Source organism: Eumetopias jubatus, unplaced genomic scaffold, assembly GCF_037043125.1.
Source record: "Eumetopias jubatus isolate StellerSeaLion01/CBP00866 unplaced genomic scaffold, mEumJub1_p1.0 scaffold_4, whole genome shotgun sequence".
In the NCBI taxonomy this organism is placed as follows: Eukaryota; Metazoa; Chordata; class Mammalia; order Carnivora; family Otariidae; genus Eumetopias; species Eumetopias jubatus.
The window spans coordinates 82,814,611-82,834,724 of NW_028274810.1; the positions used below are offsets into that span (position 1 = coordinate 82,814,611).

At 55.3% G+C, this 20,114-nt stretch overlaps 4 protein-coding genes across 5 annotated transcripts; 1 reads left to right on the forward strand and 3 right to left on the reverse strand.

The window, feature by feature from the left end:
* Window positions 1–42: 42 nt before the first annotated feature.
* On the reverse strand, window positions 43–7,895 carry EIF3I (eukaryotic translation initiation factor 3 subunit I). The gene is made up of 11 exons (XM_028113885.2): window positions 7,773–7,895; window positions 7,587–7,679; window positions 6,180–6,267; window positions 5,585–5,650; window positions 4,525–4,674; window positions 4,317–4,444; window positions 2,035–2,145; window positions 1,824–1,913; window positions 1,179–1,252; window positions 379–471; window positions 43–218 (listed from the first exon to the last, which is right to left on the reverse strand). The coding sequence occupies exons 1-11, from the start codon at window positions 7,893–7,895 to the stop codon at window positions 137–139; spliced, it is 1,098 nt and encodes a 365-aa protein (XP_027969686.1). The 3' UTR covers window positions 43–136.
* Window positions 7,837–20,063, forward strand: TMEM234 (transmembrane protein 234). 2 transcript variants are annotated; one of them, XM_088022519.1, is made up of 5 exons: window positions 7,837–7,909; window positions 8,200–8,351; window positions 9,174–9,240; window positions 11,045–11,137; window positions 19,807–20,063. In XM_088022519.1, the coding sequence occupies exons 1-5, from the start codon at window positions 7,894–7,896 to the stop codon at window positions 19,953–19,955; spliced, it is 477 nt and encodes a 158-aa protein (XP_087878645.1). In that variant the 5' UTR covers window positions 7,837–7,893; the 3' UTR covers window positions 19,956–20,063. The 2 variants fall into 2 exon arrangements, with proteins under 2 accessions (XP_087878645.1, XP_027969691.1); XM_028113890.2 differs by lacking the exon at window positions 19,807–20,063 and adding an exon at window positions 11,411–12,124 and having other exon boundaries at window positions 7,838–7,909.
* DCDC2B (doublecortin domain containing 2B) lies at window positions 12,150–16,752 on the reverse strand. Its single transcript, XM_028113891.2, has 9 exons — window positions 16,481–16,752; window positions 15,474–15,525; window positions 14,960–15,036; window positions 14,601–14,732; window positions 14,161–14,307; window positions 14,008–14,047; window positions 13,261–13,396; window positions 12,782–12,885; window positions 12,150–12,525 (listed from the first exon to the last, which is right to left on the reverse strand). The coding sequence occupies exons 1-9, from the start codon at window positions 16,747–16,749 to the stop codon at window positions 12,430–12,432; spliced, it is 1,053 nt and encodes a 350-aa protein (XP_027969692.1). The 5' UTR covers window positions 16,750–16,752; the 3' UTR covers window positions 12,150–12,429.
* On the reverse strand, window positions 17,222–19,967 carry IQCC (IQ motif containing C). The gene is given in 7 exon segments (XM_028113882.2): window positions 17,222–17,783; window positions 17,785–17,871; window positions 17,873–18,348; window positions 18,467–18,576; window positions 18,833–19,073; window positions 19,297–19,440; window positions 19,861–19,967. Coding segments are annotated over 7 exon segments (1,368 nt in total). The 5' UTR covers window positions 19,903–19,967; the 3' UTR covers window positions 17,222–17,515.
* Window positions 20,064–20,114: the final 51 nt, after the last annotated feature.

Here is a 20,114-nt window from a genome sequence, read left to right on the forward strand (position 1 = left end):
AAGGATGACACAGTCCCCACAAAATTTCTGACCAGAAACCACTTATTTCCAAACGAATTTATTACTCAAGAGTCCAAAACTTTCTGTGAGCCCTGGTCCAGAAACGTCCCCCGGTCCTGATGGAGATCCAAGCTTCTTAAGCCTCAAACTCAAATTCAAAGTACTGTGGGTCGAAGTAGTGGATGCGGACATAACCATCTTCACCGCCGCTGCTGTAGCTGCAGAGAGAGCGAGCGAGCCAGGGACCAGTCAAGTGTCCCGTCTGGGGGAAGGCAGGCCCAGGGGCCGGGGGGGGGGGGGGGGGGAGGAGGGGCAGGGTACAGGAAAGGGCCAGAGGCCAGAGCAGGGCTGAGCTCAGTTCCCTGCATGGAGCCCTACCTCTTGCCATCGGGATGGAAGGCAACACTGTTGATGGGCCCGAAGTGACCCTTGACTCTTCCAAACTCTTCTTCGAAGGCCAAGTGAAAGAACCTGGAGGAGGGTGGTGGGAAGAGACAGGTCACTCTCCATCTCCTTCCAAGACATGTTGGATGTACCGCTCCCCAAATGCAAAGCAGAAAGTGGGGAAACAGGGATGAGGGAGAATGAATGGGAACAAAATAAGAGAAGGGTTAAGACTGGACCCAAGCGTCTGCCTGCAATCGCGGCTAACACTTCGTTACTATGTGCTGGGCAGCAAGTACTAACTCGGGCATTTAATCTGCACGGTTTTATGAGGGAAGTATGTTATCGCTGTCCCCAGTACACAGGGGAGGAAACCAGGCACAGAGAGACACAAGGATGGGTCCAGGGCCTCAGAGGGAGCCCATGGTCATGCTCGCTAACTGCTATGCTACACACTTGTCACAGGAAGGCCACAAATCTGGCTGTACCTCCTAGCAGGCAATGAAACAAGGAAGTCTCCTCAGGTGTATGGTTTGTGTCCATCACAAAAGACACTCTGTGGGGTTTCAATTTGGAAGAGCCCCCCTTTTTAAGATTTTATCTATTTATTTGACAGAGAGAGAGAGCACAAGCAGGGGGAGCGGCGGGCAGAGGGAGACGGAGAAGCAGGTTCCCCACTGAGCAGGGAGCCCCACACGGGGCTGGATCTCAGGACCCCGGGATCATGACCTGAGCCGAAGGCAGACGCTTAACCAACTCAGCCACCCAGGTGCCCCCGTCAGCTCTCTCTTTACCTGGCTTCAAACTTGCCAATCCTGGTGGAGGTGGTGGTTACATCCATGGCTTCCTGACCACCGCCCAGCACCACCTGAAGGGAAGAAGAAATTCTAGACAGGCCCGAAGGGCAGGCAAGTCCATTTTCCGTTTTTACTCTCAGCCCGTAAGTTTTTTTTTTTTTTTAAGATTTTATTTATTTATTTGAGAGAGAGAGAGACAGCGAGAGAGGGAACACAAGTGAAGGGAGTGGGAGAGGGAGAAGCAGGTTTCCCGGGGAGCAGGGAACCCGATGCGGGTCTCGATCCCAAGACCCTGGGATCATGACCCGAACCGAAGGCAGACGCTTAACGACTGAGCCACCCAGGCGCCCCGCCCATAAGCTTTTATATTAGTACGTCAGACTGAGTATATCAGTACTCAGTACATGAGTACTCAGCACATCAGACTGAGATGATGCTAAGGGCAGGCCCAAAAAGATCCTTCAGTTACCTCCTGCCCTGCCCTCTGGGGCTTCCCGATCATTCGGCCTTCTCATTGCTCTGGTAATCTCCTCTCTACCTGACACTATTTCCTACAGAGTTCCTATCTCAATTGCTAGACGAACACCTAGGTCCTGGAAGCATTCAAGGCGTCAGCAGGAAGCCCAGGTGGGGTTCCCTTACATGGTCGTAGTTGGGAGAGAGGGCAGCTGAGTTGACTGGACGTTCTGTCCGGAAAGTCTTCTGGTGTTCAAGAGTTGTGGAGTCAAAGAGCTAGAGAGAGAAGACAGGGGAAGAAAATCTGTAACAGGAGTCTTCCTGAGGGAAAGCTGGGCAAGGGGAAAGCTTTGCAGGGGGTGGGAGCAGCCCTTCCAGACTCCTCACCCAGGCTCACCTTGGCTGTGTTGTCCTTAGAGGCGGTGACAAACATGGTCATGTCCCTGGATAACTGGATGTCATTGATCTGCCGGGAGTGCTCCTTAACATTCACCAGGACCTCTCCAGACTGGGGAAGGCAAAAGAGTGAGGGTCCAGGCGGCCTGAACTCCACCAGCCCCCCTGCTCTGCTGGGGTTCTATACTGCTCCCTGTCCGGGCCGGGGGTGGGGGGCGGTCTAGGGCGGGTGAGCCTAAGTATCCCCTGAACCAACATTCACCCCCCACTCCCGAGCCCAAGCCCCCATCCCAACCTGTCCCACATGTACACACTTCAACACTGCTAGTCAGGCTAGGAAAACACGGGTTTCTGGTGACAAATCTATGGACCTAGGAACTAATCAGCACGTCACAAGGGGAGAGCCGTTTTCACTTCCTTCTTGTAGTCCCCGGATTGTGAATAGTCACAATTTGCCGAGCACTGTGCCACGCGCTCAACACCTGACTTTGTTCATCCTCACACCAACCCCATGAAGTGGGTCTTTTAAAGGACATTTTCAAAGGCAGAAAGTAAGGTTCAGAGGGGTGATGTGACTCGCTGCAACCTGTAAGATGCAGAGAGCCTGAGCTCACCCCCTGCCCAGCCAGGGTGGGGGTCACAGTCCACTGGGACTGCTGCATGTCCAGCTTTTTCTAGATCTTCTCAAAGAGCCATTTCATCTCCTGACTTCCCTTCCCACACAGCAACCTGCTAGCCAGTACCGTACAAAGAACAGTTTGAGAGGCTGCCCTCAGAAGCACCTGTTGCTGCCTCAATTTCTCTCTCTACAAAACAAGACGACTAAAGGCCCACCACCCAGGGTCACGGTAGGGACACCAGGACTGTGTCTCATTTGACTTTGTTGTGACAGGAACGTGGCCTGTGTTCTGCAGACATTTATTAGATGATTAAAAGGCCTTGTGAGCACTGTGCCTCACACACAGCAGACCCTCAGAGACCTTTCTTTTCCTTTCCTGAATTATTTTTGTTGTTGTTTTTAAGTAAGCTCTACGCTCACTGCGGGGCTTGTACTCACGACCCTGAGATCAAGAGTCTCATGCTCTATTGACTGAGCCAGCCAGGCGCCCCTTTCCTGAATGATTTTTACCTACTCTGTGAGAAGGATGTATTTTTGTCTCTTCCATCAATGTGGACACATGGTAGGGACCTATCTGGCTCCTGTATTTCAGGGAGTAAGCACCAGCTTTGCAGTCAGGCCTATCTGAAGGCACAGAACAGCTCCACTAGGTGCTGGCACCAAGCATTATGTACGCCTTTGACCTTGGTTCCCATTCCTTTCCTGCAGGTGGGTCTGGGGCCTAGTGGACTACAGTCAGTGTTTGCTGAGTGACTGACTAATCCTTATGGTAGTACATGCCAGCATTGCCCAGGAACCCGGGCACCCAAATGAGAATCCAAGACAGGCCGGCTTGTCCCTCTCCTTACCCCCATCTCATCAGTCACCCCTAAATATCTCTTGACTCTGTCAGGGGCTCCATGTCCCCAGAGCTATTTCCTCATTCAGGTCCATTCTCTGAACTAAGCCTTCAAAAGCTTTCTAAAGAGAAAAATCTGATCACCAGTCACCATTTAAAGAGTCTCTACTGCCCAAAAGAAAAACTCTTCCTTACCTCTTGACACTCAAAAAAAAAATCTAGTCGCTATTCACTTTCCCCAACACTGTGTCCCAACAGCCCCAGACTCTCTTCTGAACAAACCTCCCATTCCCTTAACTCCGTGCTTTTGTGTGCACTGTTTTCTCCGCCATTCCGTGGAATGGCCTTCTCTTCTTGCTTGAAGCTCCACTTATTCTTCACGGGTTAATGTACGGGTCACCTTCTCTGTGACAGAGGGCACTTTCTCTACTTGGCTGAGACCTCTACGGCGGCACAACTCACAACCCGACTCCTGTGTTAGCTGCCAGTCTGGCTCCCTGGGGGCAGGGCCCACGTCTGATGCAGGGTCTTGTCCTCAGAGCCCAGCACGAGGCCTGGCACTCAGTGGCGGCAGGAAAGGGCTTCCCTGTGATCACTATGAACGTATCCAGAGTACTCTGTGACAAGTTTTTCAAACGCCTGATGTCATTTGATCCTTGCAACATTTTACAGATAAACAGGCTCAGTGAAGTAACTTGCCTGGGTTCATGTAACTAAAAAGTGGTGAAATCTGTGTTCGAACCCAGCCCTTGCTCTTCACTGCTGCGCTATTCTGCCTCTTGAAGGGAATCACTCTGTGGGGCATGGGCCCCAGCCTCCCCCTCACCTTGGCGCTATACTGGTTGAGCTCTCCGCCTTCGTGGCCTGCGATGATGCACTCCCCCAGGGGTCCCCAAACAGCACTGGTGATCTTGGAGTCGTTGCAAGGGATCTTCATGTAGGGCTCATTGTTATCTGTGGAGGGGGGGGGAGATGGGCTCTGGAGCTGCGCCCTTCACCCCAGCCCCAGTCCCAAACCCCCAGCGCTGGCTCACCGATCTGGCTTGGATCCCGCAGGTCAAAGAAGCTCACAAAGCACTGGTAGCCCATCTGCTTGTCGGTGGAGAACATGATGATGTTGCCCCCAAAGTCAAAGCCACACGTCCGGACAGCTGAATTGGTCTTGAGTAGGGCCAGCTGCTTCCCTGGGGACAGGCAGAGTCTGGGCTACCCCTTGCCCTATGCCACCGAGGGGAGGACACTCTACATCTGCCTGTCCTCCTGTCTGCTGTGTCTCCTGCTTTAGTGACTACAGCCCGCCACCACCTCCTCCCCACCATCTCTCCTCAGACATCCTGCTGCTACGTGAGCAGTGCGTAGCAATACATCTGTCTTCTCCTCAGAATGCCTTCCTCCAGAACAAGGATCTGCTCAAATTTCTCCGCATGTCCCCAGAACCTAGCATCAGCCTGGCACAGAATCGGGTGCCCAGTAAATATTTACTAGATGGAGCAGCTTAATAGGCTCCTGTGTCTTCGGTCTGTTCTTCCAATACTCCCCGCTGCTACCTGAGCTCGCCAAAATGAAACATACTCTTCCCTGCTCAAGGACCTCCACAGCATGCCAACTCCTACAGAACAAAGCCAAGCTCCTGAGTCTGGCATTCGAGGTCTATTCTGACCCTAGCCTGCCGCCTCTTCTCTCCTGACTATCGCATCCCCCAAGAAGCAGGAGGTCCCGTCAGATCAGATGACCTGGACAGGACACTTGCCATGCTTTCACTCCAGAATGTGCTAAAGTGATGACCTCTTTCTCATCCGTGAAGCCCCAGCTCTCACATTTACCTTGGGAAACCTTGCCGGGTTGCTCCCATCCCCACTCCAGGCAGTCAGCTGCCCCCACTCTGGCCTTCCACAATGTTCTGTGCTTTCTCTGAGGTGCCTTACAGCCTACTGCACCGCCTCTTTTCTTGTCTGTCTTCTCCTTGTCTCCTTCTCGTTCCTTAGAACAGGAGCCATCTCTGGATTTATCTCTGTTTCCCCAAAACCTGTTCACCTAAATAGGTACGCTGTAGATCCTCACTGTCTGGTGAAAAAGTAAATGATCCAGGCTTACCTGTTTCACAGTCCCAGAGACGACAGCTATTATCAGCTGAGCCGGTGAGGACATGTTTGGTGTCCCCTGAAGAGGGTGTTAAGAAACATGACTGAGTTCACCTGAGCCCTCGTCCTCCTGGAAAACCAACTGAATTACCTCCCCATTCAGCCCCAGCCTTTCTTCCTCTCTTACCTCAGAGCATTCGAACCCCCTCATCTAGAACCAGAACTCGTGGGCACCTGGGGGGCTCAGTTGGTAAGCGTCTGCCTTCAGCTCAGGTCATGATCCCGGGGTCCTGGGATCGAGCCCCGCATCGGGCTCCCTGCTCGGCGGGAAGCCTGCTTCTCCCTCTCCCACTCCCCCTGTTTGTGTTCCTGCTTTCGCTCTCTCTCTCTCCGTCAAATAAATAAGTAAGATCTTTAAAAAAAAAAAAAAAAAGAACCAGAACTCGTCTTGAATGTTCCCTCAACCAGTGAAGAAGGGACTGGGGATTAGGTAATAGGTATCATTCCCTAGACCCACAATAGCATCCCAAACTCCCAGCTCCAAGTCGGCAGCCTCTCTGTTGCTCGCAGACCCTGGGAGCACAGACTCAGAGCGAAGACAAGGATACAGTCAGCGTCTACACACCACACAGCTCCAGTATGGCCCATGTAAGTGCCCAGCCTCTCACCGTTCACAGAGTACCACACATTGACAATCTGGAGGAGTCAATGACAGTGTGACAGATGGTAAGCATCCCAGGCAATGGCCTCCTACTTAAGAGGTTCCCCAGGAACCCTCAGCAGCCTCTAGACAGGCCAGATTTTGCCCTCTCTTGCTCATCTCTTGGGAAAGAGCAGGTTCCTGGTAAAAAGACCAACTCCTGGACTTTCCTCCTTCCTGCAGGTAAGTGGCAGGGCAGTCAGGGGGCTTGCAAAAAGACCTACATGCCCTTGTCCCAGTCCTTCCCGAAACCCCCACTACAGTGTTTCTCTTCTCTGAGCTTATTTTCCTGTCTGTAAAATGGACACAACAATAATGCCTTCTTCAAAGGGTATCTGTGAGGCTTCAATAAAATGATGTCTAAGGAATTTAGAATATAAGTGACTAACAATTCTCCACTAATATGCACAACGTACTTACTGTGTAAGCTTCTTACTTGAATAATCTCATTTAACCCTGAAGACAACCCCAGGAGGGCGTTACCGTTAGTACCCATAATTTATAAAAAGGGAAACCAAGGGTCGCCTGGGTGGCTCAGTTGTTAAGCGTCTGCCTTCAGCTCAGGTCATGATCCCAGGGTCCTGGGATCGAGCCCCGCATCGGGCTCCCTGCTCGGCGGGAAGCCTGCTTCTCCCTCTCCCACTCCCCCTGCTTGTGTTCCCTCTCTCGCTGTCTATCAAATAAATAAATAAAATCTTAAAAAAAAAAAAAGGGAAACCAAGTTAAGAAAGGTTAAATGACATGCTCAAAGTCACACTGCTACTCGGATGCAGGGCTCAGGATTCAAATCGGGTCGGCTGGCTTCCGAACTCCCACCTTTAGCCAAGAGAGTTAACGTCTTCCATACGGAGGTGTCTCAAAAGGCAGTTAAGTGAGGGACTGTTTGCACTCAGTGAAAAGCAGGATGGGGCCCAGAAGGACCTACTGAAATGAGACCAGGGACACCTCCAGTAAAGTAGTCCTCTGTCGTCCCTCACTGTCCAAGGATCTGCTTTCCCCTTCTAGAGGTGGTCCGTTCCCCTACCCTGGAAGAATAATCACTCTTGTCCCCATCTCCCTTCCATAATGTCTCTTGCTCTTTTTCTCCCGGCCACTCCTCCCACCACCAACAGTGTTCTTTCCCAGTATAATGCTCTCGCCCACCTACCCCGGGATGGTCTCTCCCTACCTCTCCTAATGGGGAGGAGCTCTTTGGTTCCCTTCTCACGGCAAAAACGGCTTGTCCACCCCTCGCCCGGGCAGAATGAACTCGTCCCCTCCCGACACCTTCCCTCCGCCCCAAGATCCCGCCGGCCCGCCCGCTGCCGACGCTCACAGGGTCCTTGGCCACCGTGAAGAGGAGGTCTCCCTCACGGTTGTACTTAATCTGCGTAATGGATCGCTCATGGCCCTGCAGCAGGATCGGCTTCTGTGGGGACAGGACAGGTGAGTCAGCGCCCAGGATCGGCCCCTGCCCCAGTCCCAGACCCCCACGCTAACACCCCAACTCAGGGGAACTCACCATCCCGGCGCTGACGCGAGGAAAGAAGCAACGTGAGTAGGGCCGGAAGAGGCTTTGGCGCCACTTCCGGATTACGGGTCTCCGCCCCTTCGGTCCCGGAAGTGGAGGGAGCGGCGTTGCCATGGCGGCGTCTCTTGGTGGGTAGGCGGCCCCGCCCCTCTAGGGGCTTCCCAAACCTTGCCCGGAGTTCATTTCCCACCCCACCTCCACTACCTGACCTTCACCCCTGCCCGAACCCCAGACTCCGGGCTCTCGGACCCATCTCCCCGGCCTCCCGGGGCCTGTCCTACCCGCCAATCGCACCCGGCGCATCGGAGAGCGAGGGAGGGATGTGGGGGTGGCTGGCTGGGGAGGGGAGGCCCGAGGAGGGCCGGGCCGGCGGGCAGCGGTTTTGGGGGGGGGGAGGGTCACTCGCATCTCCATCCAGGACAGGTGCTGGCCCTGGTGCTGGTGGCCGCCTTGTGGGGTGGCACACAGCCGCTGCTGAAGCGGGCCTCCTCCCGCCTGCAGCAGGTTCATGAGCGGACCTGGGCCCGGCAGTTGCTGCAGGAGATGAAGACCCTCTTCTTGAATACTGAGGTGTGTCTGTGAATGGACCCTTTCTCGCGCATAGCTGCTAAAAATTTGGTCTCTGGAGTCAAACAAGGCTGGGTCAGAATCTGCCCCCCACCAGCTTACTTGCTAGAAGCTCTTGGACGAGTCACTTGTCCTCCTTGAGCCTCAGTCTCATCGTCTGTAAAATGGGAATGTTAATGGTAACCATCTTATTGGACAGTTGTGAGGATTCAGTGAGGTGAGGCACATAGAGCACTTAACACTGGGTCCAGTACGTAATTAGTGTTCAATCTATGGGTGCTATTAATAATATTTTATTGGTGATCCCTCCAACAGACCTTCCATGGGAGGACTTGGGGCTCAAATTGACCCTGGGGAGGGAGGATAAGGAAGGATATGGAGAACTACCTCTGACCCCAGTGCTGCCAGTCTAGGCTAGTGGGAAAGACAAGACATAGACAGAACCACCTCTCAGGACTAAGGGCCACGAGAGAGGTACTGATTAAGTGCTTCCTGAGTTCACAGGAGGGAGGCTGGAGCTAGGAGCCTCTAGGAATGCTTCTTGGAGGGAGGGACATTGGCATTCAGGGACTTGAGGGATGGGGAGGATGGGAACTAGCAGGGCTGAGGGAGAAGCATTCAAGGCAGAGGCATGGAGTTCAGTCAGTAACTTGCTGCCTGCTCTGGAAGGGTCCTTTTCAGAGGGCTAACCACTCTTGGGACCGTTATAGCTGTAAGGAAGCTTCCTTGTAGCTTCCTCCAAGGAAGGGCATTATCTAGAAGCTCAAAGAAGGCAGTGCTTCTCAGTTGAGCATCACACTGACTGCAGATTTCTTCTGTTTCCAGTACTTGATGCCCTTTTTCCTCAACCAGTGTGGCTCCCTTCTCTACTACCTCACCCTGGCATCAACAGGTGGGTCTCTGACTTAGAACTGCTATGCCCAGTGCTGGAGGCCACCTGGAAGAGTCACTTGGGGAGGGGGCCTGAAACACCCTGTTGCCATGAGTGAGGGAGAGCCCACTACCTCTGGTTCCCTCTTTGCACCCTCTTCTCTGAGCAGCTGGGGCGCAGTGGGCCTATTATGAGTATGCTGCCAGGCACTTGGGTTGGTTTGAAGCCTGGTGGTCTTGTGCAGCAGTGGAGTCAGAGGGGAGGTTCATTTCGCTGTGCCAGCGGCTGGCCTTGACACTCCTGATTCCACGGTGTGCTACCTGCCTGACCTTGAGCAAGTCTTTTATTTGAGTGTTGGTTTTATATGATGGTTTTTGTAGCATTGAGAGGATTAAATTCAGTGTATGGGAAGCATCTAGCAGAGTAGCTGGTACACACTGCAGGAGCTCAGTAAGTATGTATTTCCTTCCTCCCCCTGATTGTTGACTGTCCTCTGCTGCATCAGATACTGTACTAGCCTGAGTGGCTCAGTCGTTAAGCGTCTGCCTTCAGCTCAGGTTATGATCCCAGGGTCCTAAGATCGAGCCCTGCATCGGGCTCCCTGCTCAGAGGGTAGCCTGCTTCTTTCTCCCTCTCCTGCTCCCCCTGCTTGTGTTCCCTCTCTCGCTGTCAAAAAAATAAATGAAGTTAAAAAAAAAAAAGATACTTTACAGCCGTACTACAAAGATATTGCAGGTTTGGTTCCGGACTACCGCAATACAACAAATGTTGCAGAGCAGATCAGATGAATTTTTTGGTTTCCTAGTGCATATAAAAGTTATGTTTAGGGGCGCCTAGCTGGCTCATTCAGTGGAGCATGCACTATTGATCTCAGGAGGATAAGTTCGAGCATAGCATTTGCTTAAAAATAAAATTAAAAATAAAAATAAAGGGTGATAAAAATAAAAATAAAGACTGAGCCTGGGTGGCTCAGTCAGTTAAGCATCTGCCTTCGGCTCAGGTCATGATCCCAGGGGCCTGGGATCGAGTCCCACATCGGGCTCCGCGGGGAGCCTGATGGGCTTCACCAGCTGTTTTGTTTGTCCATCTCCGTTTAGTTCAGTCGGGGCACAGGCTTTGGAGTCCGGCAGACCTTGGTTTAAGTCGTCGGTTTGCCTCAATATATGTGTCGTCTTTGAGCTTTTGTTTCCTTTACACAAAGTGATAATGCTCTTCTCTCAGTGCTGTTGTGAAGATCGAAGGAGATGTGTACACAGTTGGCACTTAATAAATGGTGGTTGTGCTGTTACATTCATTCTACTGCCTCCTTTTGGCTTTGGGGCCTATCTGTCCCGATATCTTTGCGGTCTCAGGAGCTCTTCGAGTGCAAAGACCTCATCCTTATCTGCGAACCAGGGTGGTCCCAGTCCACCTTATAGTTCGGGTCTTCGTGCTGGAGTGGAGGGAGCACCGAATTAGAGTCGGGAAACCTGGTTTGAATCCTGAGCTTTGCTGCGATTTCATCAGGAAAATGACATACCTTTTTTTTAAGATTTTATTTATTTATTTGACAGAGAAAGAGAGAGAGAGAGAGAGCACAAGGAGGCAGACAGGCAGGCAGAGAGAGAGGGAGAAGCAGGCTCCCTGCTGAGCACAGAGCCCAATGTGGGGCTCCATCCCAGGACCCTGGGATCATGACCTGAGCCGAAGACAGAAACCTCACCGACCGAGCCACCCAGGTGCCCCCCCCCTTTTTTTAACAGGCTGTCTTGATAAAACGTGTTTTGTGCCTAGAAAGGCATTTTTTGGCATCTCAGAGATTTTTTTTTTCATTCTGATCACTCAGATCTGACCCTAGCTGTGCCCATCAGTAACTCTCTGGCCATCGTCTTCACACTGATTGTCGGGAAGGTCCTCGGAGAAGATGTAGGTGGAAAAGGTAAGTCAGGCCACTGCAAGCGTGGGAAGCCACTCCTTGGGCCTCGCCACCCCAGTTAGTCCTTTCCCAGAGCTAGCTCCATGGGTGGGAAGGAGAGGATCTTTCCCCATCCCTCCCCTTTCCTCAGCAGCTCTCCTGCTTCCTGTGGCCATCAGAGTTTCCTTCCCCTGGGCATTCTGGGGACAGACCCCATCTGCACTGGTCCCTCAGCCCTGCACCAGCTCCTCCTAGCTTGGCTGGGCTCAGGCCCTCAATTTCTGCCCGTTCTCCCAGGAGCATTCACAGGCATGATGCTCACCGTGGTGGGGATTGCACTCTGCGTCATGAGCTCCGTGAGCAAGACCCAGGGGCAGCTGTCTGCCCTTTGAGTGGGCCGACGCCACCCTCCAGCCCTTCTGTGTCCAGGAAGCCCCTGAGCCGTGAGGCGCAGCCAGTGAGCACACGGACCTAGCACTTCCCCCTCTGAGCCTCAGCGTCCTCACCTCTTAGGGGATGAATAGCTACCTCGTGGTGGCTCTCACAGGAGAACCGCAGTGAGAGATCTGTTCAGCTGCTCAGATTTAGCACAAGAGACTTCATACCTCCCCAGCAACCTTTCTGCCCCGCAGCTCTCCTCGTGCTGTCATGTCAGGCCCCTAGCCCAGCCGCCGTCACTATGGCCCCATCCAGACTGTCACAGCAGCTGGGTCCACGGACGGCATGGAGACAGCCAGCCGCCTGTGCCAGAGATGCAAACAGGAGGCCTCAGGGCTGCCAGAGGCCTTGGCTGGCTGAGGCAGGGACCTGAGGGGGAGAAGGGACGTCGGAATGGCAGGTGTAGAGGAGATGAGCAGTCTACGAGCCTTGCCTGGCCCACCTAGAAGGTGGGTGGAAATCTTCAACTGCCTGCCCTTCTTAGACAGCCTGGGGCCCCGGCACCGCATCCCTTCCGCCACGTGGTGCAGTGCCCGGCGAGGGGTAGCCTCAAATAAATCTGCACCGAACAGACGGAGGACAGTTAAGTATTCCTTTATTGCAGCACACCTGCTCCCAAGTTTGTAGCCTCCCCCCAAGCTCGGTTGGCTCCTCCTGTCTCTGACCAGAGAACCCCATAGGAACATGGTCTCCATGGCTAGGGCTGCCCTGCTCTGGGCTGTGGTTTTAGGAGCAGAAGAGTAGGGCTGGGCTGAGGGGGCTACAGGGTATCCTGTGAGCCCAGGGGCAGCACTGGGTCCCCTGGAACAGGCTGTTGGAGACAAGGATAAAACGTGGCTGCAGAGTGGCCACCCCAGGTTCTGGCTGGACAGCGGCTCTCAAGGTGGCAGAGACGGGGTTGAGGCTGAGACCGCTGCCCCAGCCCCAGGCTGCTTTTCCAGGCACAGGGCCTCGCCCACCATCTGCGCTGCCCTCTGGAGGAGGCGGAAGGCCATAGAGAACGGAGCATTAGCGTCCCTTGTCGCCTCCAGCCCTCAGCTGAAGTTTCTGACCCCAGGAAAGGAAGAGACTTCACAGGTTTGCTCTGCCCTCTGATTTAACAAGGTAGGAGGTCGGGCTTGGAGAGTTAGGTCTGCTCACAGTCCCAAGGCGGGGGCTCTCCCGGGACCCCAGGCTGCCATTCCAGCTCAGAGCTCCTGAACCAACATACTGCTTGCAGCCCCCACCCACCTGATCCAAGGGTTCCTCCGTGCAGGTGTCTTCATCATCTGCCACTTCCTGGGCCCCTGCTGTCTCCTTCCTCGGGTGGAGAGTCTCGTACACTCCCTTGACTCCTGACGAAGGAGGCGGTGTCGGCGGATGCCCGTGCTGAGGAGCCCTGAGCCTTTTCCTTGCCCCTCCCTCCCAGCCCCGTCCCCTCCACAGTCCCCACTACCTTGGAGGCTGGCAGGGTAGCTCTGAGGCGGGCCATTGGCCCCCATCCCTTCCAGATCCCACCCCTGAAGTTTCCCTGTGCCTCATTTCATAGTGCCAGCTCCCCACAAAGAAGCCAGGGACTGCATGTGCACATGGGGCAGCGGGAAAGATCTGTGTTGAGGTCAGGGCCAGCTCTGTCCCCAGGCATTCTGCCCCCATGGACCTCTCCCACAACAGGGACCATTCTGTGTCACTGTCAGAGGGAGGGTGAGAAGGGCCTAGGGTCCCCTCACCTGAGGGAAATGAGAGCGTGGGGAGCCTGTTGCTTGGCTGAATGGCCTGCTGGGGTCTGGCATAGAAAGCAGATGGCTCAATGTGGCTTGGTTCCTTTGGAGAGGGCTGGGGTGCCTGTGCCCTGTGGCCCTGGGCCTGTAGAGGACATACTGGGCTTGGACTGGGGGTGATGGTTGTTCTTGCCTTCTCTCCCACCAGGCCAAGCTTAAATGCCCCTGGTGCCTGTGGGAGCTGGGGAGAGATGCCCTCCGTCTTCATAGCCTGCATCCTCCCTCCTGGCTCCCTCTTCCCATCAGGCTGCCTTATCCAGGGACAGAGCCGCTGGTGCCTGGCACTCAAGAGGCCCAGTGAAGCCAGGCCGTGTCCTCCGACCCCCGCCGAGTGCTCACTGGCTCATCTCTTGGGAAGGCTCAGGCTTGGGATCAGCTGGGGAGCTGGACCCCGCTATGCCAGAGAGGCCAGTTCTCTCTCCCAGCGGCTGCCTGGCCAGCAGAGTCCACAGGTGTTCATCGAGCCAGGCTGAGCTGTCCCCAGCTTCTGGTCTGGCCCTTGCCACTCAAGACCTGTGTCCCCCTGGGCAGCTGACTTCACTCTGGGGAACCTGAATGCCTCCTCTGGGAAATGGGAGGGGTAACCTGTGTTCCACAAGAGGATGCAGTGCGATGTGGAGAGAGCCTGAGCTGGAGGAGAGGTCAGCCAGTCACCCACCTCCTTGCCTGCCTCCCATGGCCTCCCCTGTCACCTACCCGCGGCTTGTGTGGCTTAGACTTTGGGTCTGGGGGGTGCCTGCAATGAAAACAAAGGGTTTATAGTAAGTAGGCAGAGCAGGCATGGGATCAGGGTCGTTTCCTCTGCTCTACCCTGCCGCCCCACCACCCCACCGCCTGACCCGTCCGTACCAGCAGCCCCTGGGCAGTGAGGGGCTAGGCACCAGCAGCTCCACATAAGGCAGGGCCTGGAACTCCTCCTCTCCGACCGCCACATAATAATGGCCATTCACCAGAGCCTCTCTTGCTGACAGTGGGAGCCCCTCCAGGCTGCAGAGTCTGGGAGAGAGAGGTAGGTGGGTAAAGGCCAGTGGACAAGATGCCTCTTCATACTCGGCAGACTATGATGGGGTAGGTGCGGCTATGCCAAGGTACGCGTTGGCCGCTGACCCTCCGAGCACCCGGGCCAGTCACCTCGGCTCTGCCCTGGCTCCAGGGGCTCAGCTGTGGGGGCCTCTTCCTGTGTCGCAGAAGGAAGTCCCATTTGGGGAGACGTGCTTTCCTTTCACCTTGTTGTCCGCAAGGACAGCCAGGACCAGCAGGGAGGCTCCCTCCCTGGGGCCCACACTCACTTGCATACAGCCCCGGCCTGCAGTTTGGCCTTCTCAGTCAGGAGCTTCAACACGGTTTCCCAGTCCTCGCTGGCAGCCTGGGACAGCTTCAGGCTAAATGGGGGACTTACCAGGTCCCCATTCCTGAACACACTGGGACAAAGAGCAGTCTGGTAAGGAGTGGGGTCCCCGGAACACCCCACACTTGAGAGGAAGAAGGGCAGCACAGGGCCGGAAGATGGTCTTACGAACCGGGGCATTGGTCTGTTTTCACCCATCGGGCATGTTGGGACCAGGGGCTCTGGGAGCAAACCCACCCACATTTTCTTGGTCTCACTGAAACAAAATCTATGCTCCTGCTCCCCGACACCGGCACTCACTGGATGTAGCGGGAGGAACCTGCAGGTGGTCGCGGTCTAAGGGTCCCGTCACCTGGGTGGTGAGTCACAGGAGGACCCTGAAACCCAAGGCAGGCCCTCAGATCGGGAGAGAGTTGAAGCCTTTGGCTAGGGGTGGGTCAGTCCAAGGTGGGTAGGGTGAGTGAAGGAGAGGGCAAGGAGGGATGGGATGGGTCACACCTTTCACCAAAGGAACATTCTACCTCCCCGTAGTCACATTCCAACCACCACCTTGCCCCCGTATGTTTTACAGCTTTCTCTTTCCGTTGGGGACCACAGCCTGGCGATAAAGGCTGGGCGAGGAGCAAGGGATAGTCTTGAAACCCTGTACCCCAGGGAGGGTAGCAGCTGGCTCCAGAGTGGATGTGGAGAGTGGCCCCCAGGGACCTGACAGATCCTGTTATTTCCAGAGCCCCTGATTTCCCAGATGAAACTGGGGGCAATCCCAGTAAGGGTGAGAAGACAGGGCTGGAGGCCAGCCTCCCCCAGGACTCACTGGTAGTCTGCTGCCCTTCCCACCTGGATCCTTCCGTCTGGGGGATAAATAGCTGAAAGGACAGATGGGTCACAGTTCATCTTGGGGAGCCTGAGACCTCAACACCCTGGTAGCTGCCAGAGTGAGGGTCTAGGGCTACAGCTTACCAGGTGTCCATCCCCACCGGGAGAGTCTCAAGACATCTGTCCAGAAACAGATGCTGGCCCTTGAACCTGCCCTAGGGCCCAGCACCAGGCTGACCATCTGGACTGGGAGCTCAGACGCAAACTGTTAAGGTTAAAGGTCAAGAGAAACTAGTTCATTAAGCATCATACTCTGTCTCAGAAATTTTCTCATTCACGAGCTTTCATCTCATTTTCTGTAACAGAGAAAGTTATGTGACCTACAGTAACACGGAAGTAAGTGACAGCCCAGATTCTAAGTCTGTGTGGCTTCCCACCCCTTGCTCCTTACGCTACCATAAGCAACCCCAGGGGACAGCTGAGTAGCACCTAGAAGCCAGATCTGAGTTGGGAACTCAGATACTCAAAATTCTTCTCCCATCTTGGAAGGCATGGCCCCACCCTGCAAATGGGGATGGCCCCAGCCCATGGAGAGCACAGGATGCCTAATCACAACAGGGAGGAAGCGATGGATGGATTTAGCATTTGGTGATGGTGGTGGTAGAGGATCCAATCAAGGAGAGCCTTTGGAAAAAGGGGCTCCAGCTGCAGAACGTTCTCCTCGAAGCCTGGTCCTGACTGTGATGGGCATAAACATCAGTGTCATACTTGGCCTACAGCTGTGCCTTCGCTGTCTGTAACCTGTATACTCTGAGGCAGGTTACTCAGCCTGTCTTGATTCCCCATTCTAAAGAGCGGGGAGCAGACCGCCCCCGAGTCGGGCTGCTGTATTCCAGGAGAGAACACACACGGTGCCTGCACATGCACCGGAAGCCCTGAACATGAATACTATTGCTCTTGCCGCTCCCTCCCTCCCGTGGCTCTAACCAGCCCCGGCCCACTCACTGTAGCTTGCGGAATCTTTCGAAGCCAGCAGCCACATACTGCCCTCCATTCTGCAAGTCGGCCAGGTCCGTGACAGGGTGGCCACCACGAGGCGTATAGAGGGCCCGCACAGCCACCGGGGCCTGCACAGTCGAGGTCACCTCACAGAGGAAGGTCTCCAGGGTGGGAAAGCGGCTTTGGCTCACCACCAGCTGGCGGCCTGGGGAGAAGGGGTCCCCGTTCCGGTATACCACCACCCTCTTGGCTGCTGGATTGCCACCACCGGCCATGGTGTGTCCTCAGCGAGAGACGCAGAGCCGTTGCCAGGCAACTAAGGCAGGCTGGGAGCAGGGCCAGTCAGAAGTGGAATCCTGCCCCTTCACCAGGAGGGCGGGAGACACTGCAGGGCCTTCAGGGTCTCATCTGGCCGGCCCTTGGTGGGGCCTCCCGAGAGCTGGGCGGGTCTGATCACTATACTGGAAGGAAGACCCTGTGAGAGAGGCAGTGGTGGGGAACACACCGAAGCACAGATGTTCTAATACTGGATAGAGGGAAGAATCCGCAGAAGCTCCCTGCCACTCTGCAGCCCAAGGGCTGAGCTCAAAAGAGGATCAGCTTTGGGGACTGCTCCCAAGGATGGCCCATCTGCTCCTGGACTGTGGCTCCCAGCCAGCCCTGGGGAAGGGGCCCCATGCCAGCAGGAAAGGAACAAGAGGGCCCAGTGTCTATCCTGGACAGAGGCAGAAGATGAATGCAACCAGGTGCAGAATCCATGAGAAATCTTTATTCTCCATTAGGCTCCCCACGTTACTTACCCCAGGAAACTCCCTATCCCCAAATCTGGATTAAACCACAGGCAGAGGATGAAAGTATGTTCTCCCTCTGCTCCTACTGGTGCCAGCTATTTGCTCCAGCTTCTCTTGGCCCCATTAGCCACCAACAGTCAAGGGCAGAAGGAAGAGCTGGTACCAGGGAGCAAGGATGAAGCCTGCCTCCCTCATCACCCTTTCATAGCACCCCACTTTGGAATCTGGTCTTCCCCTGGCTCCCCAGGGCCTAGCCTGGTGGTCCTGTTTTCCATGGCCTGTCCCTCCAGTGGTCCTCTCCCATGTGGGCTGACCCTGTCAAAGACAGTTTCTCAGACGGCCTTGATCGCCATGGTACAGTCCTCTGGTTTTTCCCTTCCTCATGGCTAGGTTCATTGGCGGTTCTATCCCTGGAGCTTTTCTCACTAGAGAGCTGGCCGTTAGCTGGTTTAGTCTTCCAGATACCCTGGCCACCATGCTCTGCCGAGGTCTCATCCCAGATGCCACAGTCCTCTGAGGTCTAACTTCCGTGGCCTAGCTCTTTGGCCATCAGGGTCTCTGTGTTCTGGCCTCCTGGGAGACTTGTCCTCAATATCTGGGACTTCACAGTGTGGGCATCCGGGTCCAGGCCTTTTCGGAACAGGAGCCCCTAGGTTTGAGGCCTTTGGGGGTGTGGTCATGCAGGACGGTCATTAGCTGCGGGCAGGTCTGTCCAAATGTCTGTTCCCCATGGTCTGGCTCTTTGGTGAGCCTGCCCTCTAAGGCCTGGTTATCTGATGGTGTGGGCAGCTGTGGCACAGCCCTCCTGTAGCATGGGTCCCTGTACTTGACCCCAGCAGTGGTTTTGTCTGTAGTGGCCAGTCTTTCCAGGGACTTGCGGGGTGGTGATTTGAGCCTCCAGCAGTCATCCACGTGGTCTGGCTCCCTAGCAGTCCTGTCTCGGTAGGACTGGTTTTTCAGTGGTGGGCTTGTTTGTGACCCAGCCCTCTCATAGGTCTGTGCCCTGCGGTCTGGGCACACGCTGGGCTCGTCTCTAGGCTGGCTGGCCTCTGGGGATGTCAGTGTTTGTTTGAGAATTAGGTACTGTTGGGAAAGAGAACAGACACTGTACCAGGCAGGACTGCTTGAGCACAGAGCAGGAGGCTTTTCCCTAACCCCCACCCTTGGCCCTAAATGTGCAGGGCTCCAAGGGAGTGCCTACCTCCTTACGGCTATTGATGGCCTGTTGTAGCCACAGTAGTTCCATGGCCAAGTGGTTGTGGTGGTACTGGAGCTCAGTCTGGCTGCGGGGCAGTCCTAGACCTGCAGCTTCTGCGAAGGAGGGAAGAAAAAAGGGAGAAGGCTTTAGGGGTACACACTGGCTACTGGCTACCCTTAAGCCCTGGCACTCTCCTCCTGCCCACCCCCGAGTTGCCCTTAACGAGGCACTGGGAAGAAAGAGAGGGATGCAGCTCATGGAGCACAAGCCTTTCTACTTTTCATATGGGAAAGCTGAGGCCCAGAGCAGGTCAGGGGCTTGCCCTGAATTGAGGCACAGAGGTACCTGGGTTTTCCATCCTTGACGTACCTCTGGTCTCCCCTTGGCTGGGATTCCTGGCTTTCCTGCTGTGCTCATCCCGAAGCCAAGGGCTGTCACCTCCGCAGAGAAGACTTCCTGAGTTTGCAGAGCTGTCTCCTGACTTCTTCAGCATCACCTCCCCCAAGACAGCTTCTCTCTCAGGTTCTTTACATGAGAAGCTGCTCCGCAGTTCCTGCTCTGGATTTGGTGCCCTCCCTTGGGGTTTCTGGGTCCGATGGGATTTTGCCTTCTGAGAAATCAGAAGTATGAGAACCTCACAGCTAAACCCTCCAAATATCTGGGTGCCAAGATTTAGCATACAAGGTGGTAAGGATTAAGGATTGGCATGTGAGGAGTGCAGTCTCTTCCATCGAGAAAAGCTTGTCAACAGGAAGGGTGGATTCTACCATTTCCTTGAATCCCCTCTCCAGGTCCCTCCTACCCCTCGCTTCTTCAACTGGGGTGTATACTACCGCTGGGAGAAACTGGGGCCTGGGAATCCAGCCCTCTGTCCACTGAAGCGTGCCCAGATCACCCTCGATTTCTCGTACAATAGCTTCATACTCAGCTCGCAGATTCTGGAAGTGGCGTCGGACCAAGAAGCCCCGGACGCAGGCCTGGCGTGGAGAATAAGGGGGAAAGAAAATGCTTATCACTGCACAAGTGGGGGCATTTGGGGGGGTTTCCTGGAGAGGTCGTCCCAGGGACAAAGAGGGGCTCTGGCCGCGGGAAAAGGCTGGGTGATGCTGTACGTCAGGACAGTCTCCGGGGGTTCAAGGGAGGATGCCGGACTGGATCCCTCTCTTGAATTTAAGGCCCTTCCCACCACTTCCTCGATCCCGCAGGAGCGTGTATGGTGGGAGTGGAAGGCCGGTGAGGGTCCGTGGTCCCAGCATTCTTCAGGGCGGTGGGGGTGGGACGGTAATTCCAGAGGCGGACACGAGGGTAGGTGACTGAACGTGGTACCCTCATCTCGTTCGAAGGTCCCAATCCGAGATCCCGTGGTGGGAATCGTGCGCCCCCCGCCCGCTCCGTACCTGCAGCACCGACACCCTCCGCATCAACCGCTCCCGCTCCATCCCGGCGCCAACAGACCCGCGGCTGGCCGGGCGCCTGCCAGTTGCGTCACTAGTCTGCGCCGCACGCAAGGCCCCGCCCTGCCGTCTCCAAGGCAACTCAGCTCCTCCCGCGGCCGCGGCCAGCCTCGGGGGGCCGGTTCCCAATACCCACTTCCAGACCCACCCCCCACCCCCGCCACACCGAGCGGGACCGCCCGAACCACGGTGTGTCG